Source organism: Pteropus alecto, unplaced genomic scaffold (genome assembly GCF_000325575.1).
Source record: "Pteropus alecto unplaced genomic scaffold, ASM32557v1 scaffold43, whole genome shotgun sequence".
In the NCBI taxonomy this organism is placed as follows: Eukaryota; Metazoa; Chordata; class Mammalia; order Chiroptera; family Pteropodidae; genus Pteropus; species Pteropus alecto.
This window is the reverse complement of record NW_006435764.1, coordinates 8,442,570-8,455,603: the sequence shown is the minus strand read 5'-3', so window position 1 is coordinate 8,455,603 and position 13,034 is coordinate 8,442,570. Positions and strand designations below refer to the sequence as shown.

The following is a 13,034-nucleotide window of genomic DNA, read 5'->3' as shown; positions in this document are numbered from 1 at the left end:
TCCAGCCACTGGCCTCCTGTCTCCTACCGCCCCGCCCCCCGCCTCAATCACTTCAGCCTCAGAAGCTCCCTGCTGCCTGCAACACCCCTCCTCGCTTGCAGACCCGTCATTCAGGCCTCAGCTCAACTGTCAGCCCAGACAGTCCTTCCCTCACCACCCAAGCCGAAGCAGCCACATGGCGCCACTCTACAGCCCTATGTGGCACATTTGTTTTCTGATTTTTATTTACTGTTTACTGGCTGTCTCCTCTGGAACCGGCCCTACTGCAGATTTTTAAACGCCACAATTACAAATCTCCTTTATGATTTCAGCTAGTTAGGACAGGTTTCCTACCACCTTTGAGCGAAGAATCCTTACCCATGTGCTCGCTCACAGTTCCTCACCAGCGGGAAAAGGCCATTCTTCCCTGCACCTCCCCCTCCCTTCCAGGCTTGTGTGGAAGGCAACCCACAAGGCAAAGGGTGGCACAAAGGACATGAGACCCTATAAAACACAAGGTCAAGGCCTGCAGGGACATGGAAGATACAGCCTAGCAAACAGCTTGTAGATTTGATTTTCTTTTCTTTGATTTGTTGTTCAATCAAAAAAAAAAAAAAAAGAGAGAGAGACAGGTAAGACAGCTATGAAACAAAAGGAATGATGGCTTCCTGACAGCCAGTGTCCCACTGTGTGCTCCCACCCCTGACCCGCCCAGCTCCAGACACACACAGGGAGGTGGCTGCTTATTGTTTGCTTTTTTTTTAATGAAACTAGATCACTGCTTACAAAATCCTGCGTGAGCCCTCGTGCCCGACCCCTTCACAGTTCCCTTGGCTCAGCCTCTCCCCGTCTCCCAGGAACTGAAACGAGGTGGGTATGGAATGGCCGCCACCACCAACTCAGTGACCGACATGAGAGGAGAGGCCCTGACCCCGAGCCTTCAGAGGGTGACAGTTCTACCTCCCGCATCCGTTCCCGTCGGGGCTGGAGGCGGCATGGATGAGGGTGGTCCATGCTGCCATGGCTCAGGCCACCACCCAGACCAGAGTGAAATGATGTGAATGTCCCGCCCCAGACCCCCCCATTTCAGTCTCTCCCTTTCCTCCCCCCACCCCAACCCTAACTCTACCCCACTACTGAGATGAGGTTCAGCTTGCGTCAGAGGGGACAGGGCCTACAGGCTGTAGAACTTGAGGCTCCTATCCATGCCCGTGGAAGCGATGAACTTGGCGTGGTGCCCAAAGGCCACCCCTGTGGTCAGGCCGCTGTGCTCTGAGGAGAGAGACGAGAGGCGACAGTGAGAGAGGCTTTGCCGCCTCTGGGTCTGAGCGTCGGCCCCTGGTGATGCGCGTCTGATCCACCCAGCCCTTCCCCTCGGTGTTCACACCGCATGGGGCTGCCTGCCTGTTTTCCCCCTGGACTAGAACTCCCCAGGGCGAGGCTCTAGTCTGACCTGCACATTTACTTCCAGGGCCTCACACGGGGCCTGGCACATGGCAGCCACTCAAGTTTTCATTGGTGGACTGAGTGAATGGAGGACTGTCAACGCCCCCCTTGCCTGAGCTTTCGAGGCAACTGCAGCGCTGCTCAGTTCAAGCACTGGGACTGACCGGGAGCTGGGCAGAGGGCACCATGCAGAGAGGAAGCATGCGGAGCGTGTCCTTCCATACCTCACAACCTGCTCTTCCTAAAAATTCAGCTGTGTTTTCAGTTTGGTTTAAACTTCGGTAATCAGCTTGCTGGTATCTATCTAGTTCGAACTCCTCACTCGTAACTAGAACAGTCCATTGCTCATTCAAGCTCATGGGGTTCCTAACACAGGGCTGGGCTGGGCTGGGGCAGGAGAGGCTGGACGACACTCCCCATGGGACCCGGAAGATTTGTGAGCATCAGTGCAAATCCCTTCTAACAGGTGAGTACCACACCCGGAGCCAACCAGCAACCAGCTCCCCACTACAAAGTCTCCCTGCGCTTCTGGCCTGGCGCCCTGCCCACTCTGCTCCAGTAGGAGGCTAGTGACCCCGATGTCCACTGTGGCGGCATTTTATGTTCTTCTTCTCGCGTACTTACAATTGCAATTAAATAATCATTGGTGAAGTCATTTACATCTGCCTTCCTAACCTGACTAGAAATTCTCTTAGTGCCGACTGGATCTCTCGTATTCACTGCTCCAACCCCACCGTGGACTAAGACACAATACGGAATGAAAATGGCAAATCCTTACTATGTACTGGACACTGTTGTAATTACACACACACACTCATCTAAACGTCACAACAACTCCACTAGGTATGTACTATTATCATGCCCCAGAGAGGTTAAACAAGGTCACACGGCTTGCAGTGGCAGAGCCAGCATTTAAAGCCAGGTGCTCCTGACTTCGTTCTCTTACTCACTAAACTCTACTGTCTTGGGTTGTGAGTAAAAGCTGCTGAGGCACATCCACATCTACCCCCCTAGAAACTCCCGACCCAGGGAGATCGCCCCGCCCCCCTCTAGGCCGGAACACCTGGAGACCCCAGGTCTCAGCTGGCCTCTACCTGTGAAGTGAAGAATCTCCGTCCACTGTTTGCAGATGTAGATCTGGACATCTGTGCCCCCAAGGGCCAGGTAGGTACCGCTCTGGTCAAAGATCAGCGACTTCACCTGCCAGAGCCAGAACGGAAGTCACACGAGGGGAACACAAACGATGGAGCAATTGAGGAGAAAGAAAAGCAATTTAGATTAATTCGGTGAATAACCAACGGAAGAGGAGGCAACCGAGAGAGCTGGGGGCAGGGGAGCGGGGGGCGGGGCACCTCAAAGTTGTTGTCCAGCTGCAGTGTCTTAAAGTTCTTAAGCTTGCGCAGATCCCAGAGCTTGACAGAGGAGTCGTCGGCCGCGGTGGCCAGGTAGTAGCCATTCTCGGAGAAGGCAATGCTGGTGATGGGGCCCGAGTGGCCAGGGAAGTTGGCCACGTTGGTGCGCTCCTGCGGGTGGGGAGTGGGCAGTGAAATGTCACTCGCTGGTCAGGGGAGGGCGAACGCGGAGCTCACCACACTCCTACCTCTGAGATGCCCTCCTCTGTCTTTCAGGGAGAAGTGGCAGGAGCAGCAGGGGTTGGTGGCCCGCCCCAGGGCCCCTAGACCACCCTTATCACGTCGCACGCACACAGCCACCCCTAGGACACCCCCAGGGCCTGGTGCCATAAGCACTTTAGCACACTGAGTAGTCGCAAGAGCACTGGCCTTGGGCCCCAGATGGAGGCCGCCGTGTCCTACCTTTAAGTCCCAGATCTTGATCTGAGAGTCCATGGTTCCCGTTCCAAAAATGAGCCCATCGGGATGGAACTGCGCACAGGTGAGAGCTGTGGAGAAGGGGCGACGGCCCTGTGGTCAGAGCCCCCAGGGAGAGGCCGAGTGCGCTAGAAGGGGGGTTCTTTGTTCTTTGCATTCCCCACCGTGCCCAGCAAAACACCTGCCACTCAGCAGGTACTAGCGGAAAATGTATTTTTACAGGAACAAATGAGGAAATAAAATAAAAATGAATAAGTGAACAGCAAATGAAGAGAGAGAACCCAGTGCCTCTGAGACAACTTACAGCAGCCAGAGGTCTCATCTGTCACCTTGGTGAGTACACGCCCTGTCTGGATGTCAGAGAAGGCCCAGTACTGGAAAAAAATAAACAGAGACAACAGAGCCAGTAAGAAAGTGGGGGTCCTTCAGAAAGGCAGAGACCAGGCAGAGACCCCAATTTGGCAAACCCTTGTGAAGCCAGCTCCTCTTGGCAAAGAGAAAACATTCTCCTTGGGGTTCTGGGGAACTGGCTGGCATTGGTAAGATGTCCCCTCCTCCCAGGAGATTCAAGCTCGGGGACCAGCTGGCCTATTAGGGGCCCTGGCTGGGACCATACCTGGTCATCAGAGGAGCTCAGGAGATAGTCGCCAGTGGCGTGGAGGCTGAGGCCGGTCACAGAGCTCTCATGGGCCCGAACAACCTGTACACAAGAGGCGTTCGGGACAGACCAAATCCTGATAGTGGCATCTGGGGAGGCAGAAAACACCAGCTCCTAAAAGGAAGGCAGAGTAGAATATCAGAGAGAGAAGAGGTGGAACCTAACAGTCTCAAAAGGAGACTGAGGATGGCCACAACCCCCACAATTGCTTCTCCTTCAGCCATGCCCTGCCTGAAACCATCTATCCACCCAGTGATGCCTAGATGGGCCAATGCTAAATGATACTAAAATGGTAAATCAAAACAGTATTTGGCCTTGGAGAGGAGGCCTCGCCATCTAGTGGTAAAAAGGATAACTGCACCAGAGTGCAATTTCCCATACCGTTTCCCAGGACCAGAGAGAAATGTGGCTAAGACAACTGAGGAACTGAATTTATTTTAGTTCATTTAAATAACCACATGCGGCTATCGGCTACTGTCTGGGATGGCGCAGGTCTGAACAGTACTGGGTCTGGAAGGGGCTGCAAGAGCATGTTCAGTCTATCCTACACTTAAAGATTCTTAGAAAAATTTGGATCAGGAAGAGAACTGTATAGTGTCACCAACCAATTATTTTGGTTAGGACATTAAAAATTATAAAGTAAAACCAACTACCATCTTGCATCAAAAGAGAAATATTAACACCTCTCAATAGTCCACATCAAGTCTTCACCCTTCGCCCTGGAGGCCCAGGAGAATACTTCCTCAGACCCAAGTCAAGATTTGTTGAGCTTTGTTTTCTGTAGTTTATACCCTTCTCCCAACATAAACTATTTCGATGACTACGCTTTTGTAAGCTACACGTTTCCTCTTCTCCCTGGTCTGAGGCTCCTGCTTTAGGGGGTCCTGCACAGAGTGAAGGGCAACCCCACGACTCCAAACAAAGGCTCCTACATGTCCGCTCTGGAGTCAGAGCTCTTTCTCGGGCCCACCTCACTTCGCCAAGACAGCAGGGGTAGGTGACTGGTTCTGGGACCCTAAACCACTGAGGAACCGGGCTCGGGAATGGGGACCAAGAGTGGCTATGAGAACACCTCACCTGGGAAGGGTGAAACACCACACTGGTGACTTTCTTGGTGTGGCCCTTGAGGGTGGCCAGGATCTGCTCAGAACTCTTGTCAAAGACGACGACGTTTTTATCCGCCCCACCTGGATAGGACCCAAATGAGATTCGAAAATGAGTCAGGGCCTTCCACGTCCCTTTGTGGAAGAAGGAATTTTTGTCCCCAGGCCAAAGCAGGGGACAGGAGCATGCACCCTCCCCACTGCCCTCCCAGCCTCAGGCTGCTGGGCCAGGCCAGCTCTCACCAGTGAGGATCTTGTTGGTGTCGGAGGGGCAGAGGTCCAGGGCGAGGATCCCGGGAATGCTGGCACTGTGCAAGCCCTGCGCAGAGAAAGCCACACTGCACCCAGTCACGGCTAAATCAAGGCAGGCCGCAAAGCCACGCAACCCGCCCCCTGCCATCCGCAGCCCAGGGGAACAAAAGTGACTTCTGTTCCTTATCCACTTGGCTTTCTGCCCAGGTGTGGTACCTCCCTCATTGCGTTACTGGGAAGGCCAGACCGGGCGGGAAGAGAAGCCCTGACCGCTCAGCAGCCACAGCAGAAACAGGGCCAGGGGCCTCAGACCGCTCTCCGCCCGCTCCTCCCCAGGCCAGGGACAGCACGGAGGGCTCCGTCTCTGAGTTTGCGGGGACCCAGCCACTCACCACGTGCGATGCCACCTGACGGTATTTGCTAAGCTCTTCTGGCTTCACCAGCTCCTCAGGCACAGTCTTCCCTCTCTGGGGAAAAGAAAAAGCCCCCCAAGGAAAGCGGCAGTGAATGTGGGAGTCGGCCTCCCCCTTTCCTCCTCAGGGGTCAACGGCCTCACCAGACCAGCTCTGTCCCTGGCTCTGGGAGAAGACTCACCTTCTTACGCTCCGTGGTCAGCACAGTGGCCTTATCTTGGAGCTGGGGAAGAGAGAGGGGAACAGACTCAATTTGAGACAAATTATCTTGCCAAGACAACAGTACGTTGGATGCTGGTCACATCTCTTTCACAAGTGTCACCAAAAATTTGTCATCTGCTGAAATCTGCACTAAAGGCTTATGAGCATTATCTTTTTATTTTTACTCCAACCTTATGAGGTGGGTGTTGATGACCCTGTTTCACAGAGAAGGAAACCGAGCCTCAAAGAAGTGAAGTCACAGGCCCAAGATCACAGCAATGATCAATGGCAGAGCCAACAGAACCAGGTCTACAGAGCTCCCAGACCAGGTCTATGCCACTAAGATGAAAGATGGGATCCAGGTTGACACTCTGAATTGTTTGGAAAAGACACAAACTATCAAGTCCTACAAAGGGAGGATTCTGTGAGTGTGAGAGCACTGGGCCTAGGAGCGGGCCAGCTGTGCCTCTTGCGAGCTGTGCCCTTGAATCTGAATCAAAGAAGCCTCATCCGTAAAATAAAAATGCTAACTCCTGGCCTATCTCCCTCAGAGGAAAAAAAACATGAAAACGCGTAATGAAGTGTTTCAATATCTGCAAAGAACCCCGATAACAAGAACATCTATAAGCTGCACTTCTGGGTAACTACAGTCTGTTAGAGTCCCGCAAGCCAATAAAGCAGGTACTATCATTCTCGCTTTAGAAGGCCATGGGCACAGAAGGGTCGGTTACGTCAGCCCAAAGTCATGAAGCACACAAGCGGTGACATCGAAATGCAAACCCAGGCAGCTGGTCTGAGTCTGTGCTCTGCACGACTCCACCTTATCCCCTAATGGATGGCATTTTTATTCCTACGGGACTCAAGGTAGATGTGAAAAGTGAGGGCCCATCAGCATTCTCAGCGAATGAGAGCACGACCTACCTTCTGTATGATCTCGGGAGTCATTCCCACCAGTTCACCCAAATCCATGGGCTCGCCTGCACCCTGAGAAGAAAGGTGACGGTGAGAGAGGCATGGAATGCCACAGACACCTGCAGAAGGAGAGCCACATGCACCACCACACACAAATGGGCGGGTAGTTGCAGGGGCGGGGAATGTGGCGGGACAACACTCACCACAACACTTGGCTGTGAACTCGGCACAGCCTGGGGCACGATGAGACCAGCCTGCGGTTTCAGGGTAGCCAGAGCTGAGAGAGAAGACGATGTTAGAAATGGGGTATGACAACGCAGGACCAGCCCAGAATGGGGGGATGTGTGGGGGAGGCTGCACCTTCTCTGGCAGCAGTGACTTCCTTGGTGAGACGGGCAATGACACGGCAGGCGGCGTCGTGCTGGTACAGCGCGTGGGACAGCTCTTGGCGGGTTGTCTGCAGCTGCTGGCGCAGAGTGAAGCTGTGCAGCATAACTGCATCCTGGGAGAGAAACACCAGTTGAGGGGCTGGGAGGAGCAAGGAGCACCCGGCAGAAGGGTCAGCCCTTGAGAAGAGATCACTGCCACCAGCCCACGGTCTAGACCAAGAGCGGTGACTCAAGCAACATCCAAGTGGCCCTGAATGTGCTGGCAGCCACTCCCGAGCTCCCACCCCCACTTGATGCTGGGCCCAGAGACAGGACTGGGAGCCAGCTCTTTCTCACCCCCATCTTCACTAATTTATTGGCAAATCTCGCATGTCATGTATACCGTCTCACCAAAAGGGAATAATAATGCTGCTGCTATTTATTGACTCTCATTGTGTCAAGCACTGTGCCAGGCAGTCCCTCGAGATACATTCATTCATTATTCACTCGTTCACATTTTAGAACGCCTACTATGTTCCCGGCATTGCTCTCGGAGCTGGGGATATACCAATGAATAAAACAAGTCCATGATGTCATGAAATTTATAATCTAATTTTATTCTAATTCTCTCAAAACCCTGAGAGACAGATACTAATCTGTCACACAGTCAGGAAAACCAGGACTCGCATCTGAGCAACCTGTCCAAGGTCACATGGCAAGTGAACAGTGAAGCTAAGTGTGGAACTCAGATCTGTAGATTTCAACGACCAGGCCCCTCCTCCACGATCACCCTGCTCAAAAGAGAAAAGAATGCTCCATCCTTCCCACCCCCGAGGCCTAGTCCAGTGATCACTCCCTTCAGGTGGAGAAGACATCAGTTCTCTCCCAGGGACTCACCCACTCGTCCTGTAAGGCTTTCAGAATGGCCGGGATGCTGGTGGCTGAGGGAGGCTTGGGCCGGATTGGGTGAGCAACTGCCAAGAGAGGAAAAGCGGGTATGAAGAACCAAAGCCCAGGGGACTCTTCCCCGACTCTTCTCCCTTTAGCCTGCATTAACAGAACACTGTCTCCTCCTCCTCCTCTCATGTGCTGGCGGCACCTCCCACCCCCTCGGGCCCCACCCCCTCAGGCTCAGTGCCAAGACTGAGTGGACTCTGGCCAGCCACTAGGCACCTTTGATGTCGATGAGCTGCTCTTCGGACAGAGGCTGGTTGTTGATGGGGTCTGTGCCATTCTCTGCAATATACTTTTCAATGAGCCGCCGCTCATAGACATGATTAGAGACAGGGGACACACACGGGTGCTCTGGCACTTCATTGGAGACTGTGGAGAAAAGGCAGACAGTGAACTCAGGTGGTGAAAGGGACCTTGGGCCAAGGGGATGCCTCATCTGCTGCTGGCCCCAACGAGACCACACGTCCCCACACTCAACTAACTGGAATCAAGACATGACACAAAGCCAGTTTTGTACTGTCCCCAGAATGCTTTCCAGCTACATAACTAGCTTCTCTATCAGTCTCCTGATAGTCAGAGAGCCAACAAATATATTACTGCACAACGACTACGTGCCAGGCACCTAGAGAGCAGTCAGTCATCCCTGCCTCATTTCTGAGCAAAGATGCCCAAGCACCATTATACTCCAGGACATGAAGAGATACCTGAAGCCACTCAAATCTCAGTCTAGAACCTAGATGAATTATCAAAGAAACAACAAAGCAATGTGACAAGTGTTATAATAATACAAAACGTTTACTTGTTTACTAGTTGCCAAGCACAGCTGTAAATACTTTCCATACATTAACTCATCCTCACACTCATCCCCAAGGGAGGTATCATGTAGATGCCTCTCTCAGTAGTCTGTGCACCTCTTGAGGACAGAGACTGCAGCTGCCTGTGGCTTCCAGCACATTGCAGATGCCCAGCAGGCACTTGGTAAACATCTACCAGATGAGCAAATGAGAGGAAGGATGGTGCAGGATGGAAAAGAGCTTCCTCAGGATTAAACGGAAACGACAAATGTGAAAATACTCTACAAACTGTGATTTCTTCATTGTGAAGGGTTCCTTTTCCTAGTCATCATTGCTCTTCCTTCCTACCTCCTTTTTTTTTTTGGATCTATGGAGAGGTTCTAAGAGTAAAGGGCTAGAGAGTTAGGAAGCAAATAGAGAAAAGGATGAGCCTGATGAAACAATGAGAATGGAAAACATCTGAAGGTCACAATAAAATACCAAAAGGAAAGACAGTACAAGCATGAAAAAAGCATGGATTCGGGGTCAGAGAACCTAGCTCCATCACCAAGCTCTACCACTGATTAGCTGTGCAGCTTTAGATTAGCCTTATACATCCTCGTCTGAAAAACCAGACCTTTATTTTGGCTGTGGAGAAGTCTTGTGAGGATAAAATGAGATCATAGGCTTGGAAGCGCACTGGAAACCAATAAAGGCTTTATAAACGTACGCTGTTTTATCAGTGATATAGAGTGAGGCTGGGAGTTAGAGACCTGGCTTCCAGCCCTGTCATTGCCTCTAACTCACTGCGGGACTTTCGCAAATTACAGGTCTGCCTACTCGAGCGGGACTTTAGATATTTTTCACATGGGAAACCGAGGCCCGGAGCCTTGCGCCAAACAGATCTCAAAGCCAACCGGAGGCGGATCCTGTACAACCCTCCGGGTACCCCGATTCCTACATCAAGGCTGGTCTCCCTGCAACAGCTCTCTCTGTCCAGGCCTCAGCTCCCGCTGCGTAAACAAGGTGGCTGGCCTCAGTGATGCCTGCGACAATAAACTTCAGGCGTTACGTAAACTGGGAAATGCTGCACAAATGCATCCCACGCCGAGGAGGAGGACCCCCATGCTGACAGGCCGCTGCCCTGCCTCCCGGAAGCCCGGTTTCACCTCCGTCCCTGCCCCAGCGCCGCAGCGGCCCGCAGACCCTCCCGCTGGGCTCTCCGGTCTCCTGCGACCCGCGATCGGCCACAGCCAATACTCACTCGAGCAGATCAGGGACATGGCGCCGTCGCTGCGCTTCGAGGGGCCACACACCGGGAACCGGGATCAGCTTCTGAGCTGCCGCGGGCCACTTCCGGTTCCCCGCTGCTTCCGGGACGCTCCGCGGCGAGCGGGGAGCTGTCCCGCCGAGCGATGCTCGCGTAGCCCTTCACGTGGGACTGCGGCGGGTCGCGCGCCTCAGCCTCCTGTACCTAACGGAAACGGCCCTTTCCCAGAATGCAACCTGGCAGGAAAGGGCCCGCCAGGGAACACTCGACTGTTTCCGGACCGACTCGGCTCCTTCCGTAAAGCGCTCTCGGGAACTAGGGAAACGAGATCCCGAACTACATTTCCCACAATGCAGTGGGAATTTTAAAGCCAATGCAATTCAGCAACACTTTCGAGATCGGAGCGCACTGGGCAGTCCGACTGTAGTGTTGAAAACTTGGGGTGCGCGAGAATTTCCCAAAGAACTTGTTAAAATGCATATTCCTGGGCGTCTGCCTTAGAGAGTCTGCATTTTCAGTGCGTGCCCCACGTGATTCTGAGGTGTTTCTCGGACTACCCTTTGAGAGACACCGCTGGGTAACCCGGTGAAGAAAGCGCAGATACAAATGGGCTGAGAAACAACACTGACAAAGAAACCTTTCTGGTCACGCTTCTACTACCAATTTTCCCTGCTCTCTGGGGCAAGTCATCAGCTTCTCAGCTCCTTTCCTACATGACTTATAGGTTCCTTCCAACTCAGTTCGTGTAGGACTCCTTGTGGATATCTATAAGATAAGATACTCCCAGAAATCATGTACAGAACACGTGGTGTAGGCTATAAGGGATCCAGACCAAGCAGCAGGACGGACAGGAGTGGTCAGTGAAGTCTTCGCTGAAGAGGTGTGAATGAGCTATATGCCAGGCGGGCACTATTCAGAAGAGGAGAACAGAGGAGGAATTGCACAAGCAAAGGCTTGGAGAGAAGAATAAATGTTGCAGGTATGAAGGGTAGTATGGCATAGTGGCAGAAAGCATGGACTCTGAAGTCAGTTTGCATGCGCTGTGATCCCAGCTCCACCCAGCTAGTAAGCTGTGAACTTCTCTGCCTTAATTTCCTCATCTGTAAAATGGGGACGTGATAACAAGGGTTGAACTAACTCATAGGGCTGTTGTGAGGAATATTTAAAAAGTATTTTGAACTAAGCCTGGAACATAGTAAATAGAATGTAAATATTCATGTTTGTTATCATTACCCCAAAGCCAAGCAAGATTGTCCAAACTGATATCTGCTCTCCCCTGCACCAGTAAAATAGCATTGTAACTGGTCTCGCTTCCAGCCTTGCCTCCTAATCCACTTTCCACAAAACAGCCAGTGAGCTACTTTCAATGAAAAATTGATTCCCGCTGCTCTCCAGGCTTTTCATTCACTCAGCAAATATTGATAACTTGGAGATATAAATGATGAACAAGAAAGACAAGGTTTCTGCTCTCTTGGAGCTTACATTCTACTGTGGGGGTGGGGAGGGGGAGGACCCATAGATACATGGACAGTCAACACACAAGAAAATTCTGGGGGGGGGCGAAGAAAATTCCGGAAAGTAGAATACTAAGAATAAAACAAATCAGAGTAAAGTAGATAGGAGGTTCTGTGGGTCAGAGGGATAGGCTACTTTAAGCAAGGTATTCAGGGAAGGCATCTCAGAGGAGGTGACATTTTTGTTGAGGTCTGAATAAGGGAGCGTTTTTGGTAGAGGAAAGCTTTCCCACAAGTCCTGCACCATTTAGCCCATGCTGACCTCCACAGTCTCACCCCATTTTCTCTCCAGCCACACTGGCCTTTTGAGTCTTCAAACTTACCCACTCTGGCTGGTTCCAGTACTTTTACCTGGGATGCTTTCCTCAACTCCCTTCCTTCTCCTTTTCCGTCACCCCTCCAAAGTAAACTTTAACCTCACCTTAAATGGCACTTCCTCTGGAGTCTTTTTTTGACCCCTAACTGAAGTTTAGTCCCCATAGCACCCTGTCATTGTGCTCTGAGCCATTCTGGTTAACTATAATCATTTAATTATTTACAAGGATGTGTTTGATGTCTGGAGTCTCCACTAGACTGTAAACTCTGTGATGGCAGGAACCATAGTTATTCCGGTCACTGGTGTTTCTCAGAGTCTAACACAGTGCCTGCCACATAGCAGGAACTTTGTAATTGTTGATAGTTGAATGACAGGCTGCCTGACAGGTCAGGCATCTGAAGTACTTGGATGTGGTAGTAAATCAGATGGATGTGTCTAGGTGGGGCCTTGAACCAGAGGTGGTTAGACTTGAGTGGACTGGCAGCAGAACAGCAGATGAGATATGGAATGATAACCACATTTCCATAGGATTCCTCTAGAAGATACTGGATGAGTTGGAGGAGGACAGACTGTAGGGCGACACAGTAATTCATTTATTGGACATTTCTTTATTGAGGACCCACTGTGGGCCAGTCGGGCACTGTACTAGGCATTGGGAATAACACTGTTAAGCAAAAACAGGTGTCCCTACACTGGAGAGCTTATGGCTGTGACAGAAGAATGGAGGGAAAACGGAGTTCTTTCAAGGTTTTTGATTTCAAAAGCCAGCTCCTTGGTGACAGAAAAGATGTAGAGCGATTGATTTTGGAGTAAATATTACAGGTAAGAAATTGATCTCAGATTCCTCCCTACTCCCCCCAATCTCAACCTTCCCACAGAGGGGGTAGATTCCCTAAGCTGTGGGGCAGAGGGGGATGGGAAGGGGAAGAGATGTTTGCATAGCTGTTGATGGATCCCTGAGAAACGGGTCTCTGTGCCCTGCTCCTCCAGGCCAAGGCTACTGCTGCTTGGAAAGCAAGCAGATGCTGGCTAATAACCCAAAAGAA

At 51.7% G+C, this 13,034-nt stretch overlaps 2 protein-coding genes across 2 annotated transcripts in view; one reads left to right on the top strand and one right to left on the bottom strand.

The window, feature by feature from the left end:
- Window positions 1–722: 722 nt before the first annotated feature.
- On the bottom strand, window positions 723–10,399 carry PRPF19 (pre-mRNA processing factor 19). The gene is made up of 16 exons (XM_006911242.3): window positions 10,153–10,399; window positions 8,335–8,484; window positions 8,059–8,135; window positions 7,154–7,295; window positions 6,997–7,070; window positions 6,803–6,865; window positions 5,862–5,903; window positions 5,660–5,734; window positions 5,259–5,334; window positions 4,990–5,099; window positions 3,871–4,026; window positions 3,559–3,628; window positions 3,240–3,325; window positions 2,778–2,948; window positions 2,520–2,625; window positions 723–1,251 (listed from the first exon to the last, which is right to left on the bottom strand). Exons 1-16 carry the CDS (start codon window positions 10,169–10,171, stop codon window positions 1,154–1,156), a joined length of 1,515 nt encoding a protein of 504 aa, XP_006911304.1. The 5' UTR covers window positions 10,172–10,399; the 3' UTR covers window positions 723–1,153.
- Window positions 10,400–10,557: 158 nt separating this feature from the next.
- Window positions 10,558–13,034, top strand: part of TMEM109 (transmembrane protein 109) — a 12,417-nt gene continuing 9,940 nt past the window's right edge. Inside the window, exon 1 of the mRNA XM_015588932.2 lies at window positions 10,558–11,137. The gene's annotated coding sequence lies outside the window, so the exon portion shown is untranslated. The remainder of the gene's footprint in view (window positions 11,138–13,034) is intronic.

Bases quoted from the DNA above. Each gene is read 5' to 3' on its own strand.
- PRPF19 (XM_006911242.3), bottom strand. The intron at 5,904-6,802 runs GTAGGTCGTGCT...TCTCTTCCCCAG, and splicing joins CTCCCGAGATCATACAGAAG to CTCCAAGATAAGGCCACTGT. The intron at 1,252-2,519 runs GTAGAGGCCAGC...CTCTCTCCTCAG, and splicing joins GGAGATTCTTCACTTCACAG to AGCACAGCGGCCTGACCACA.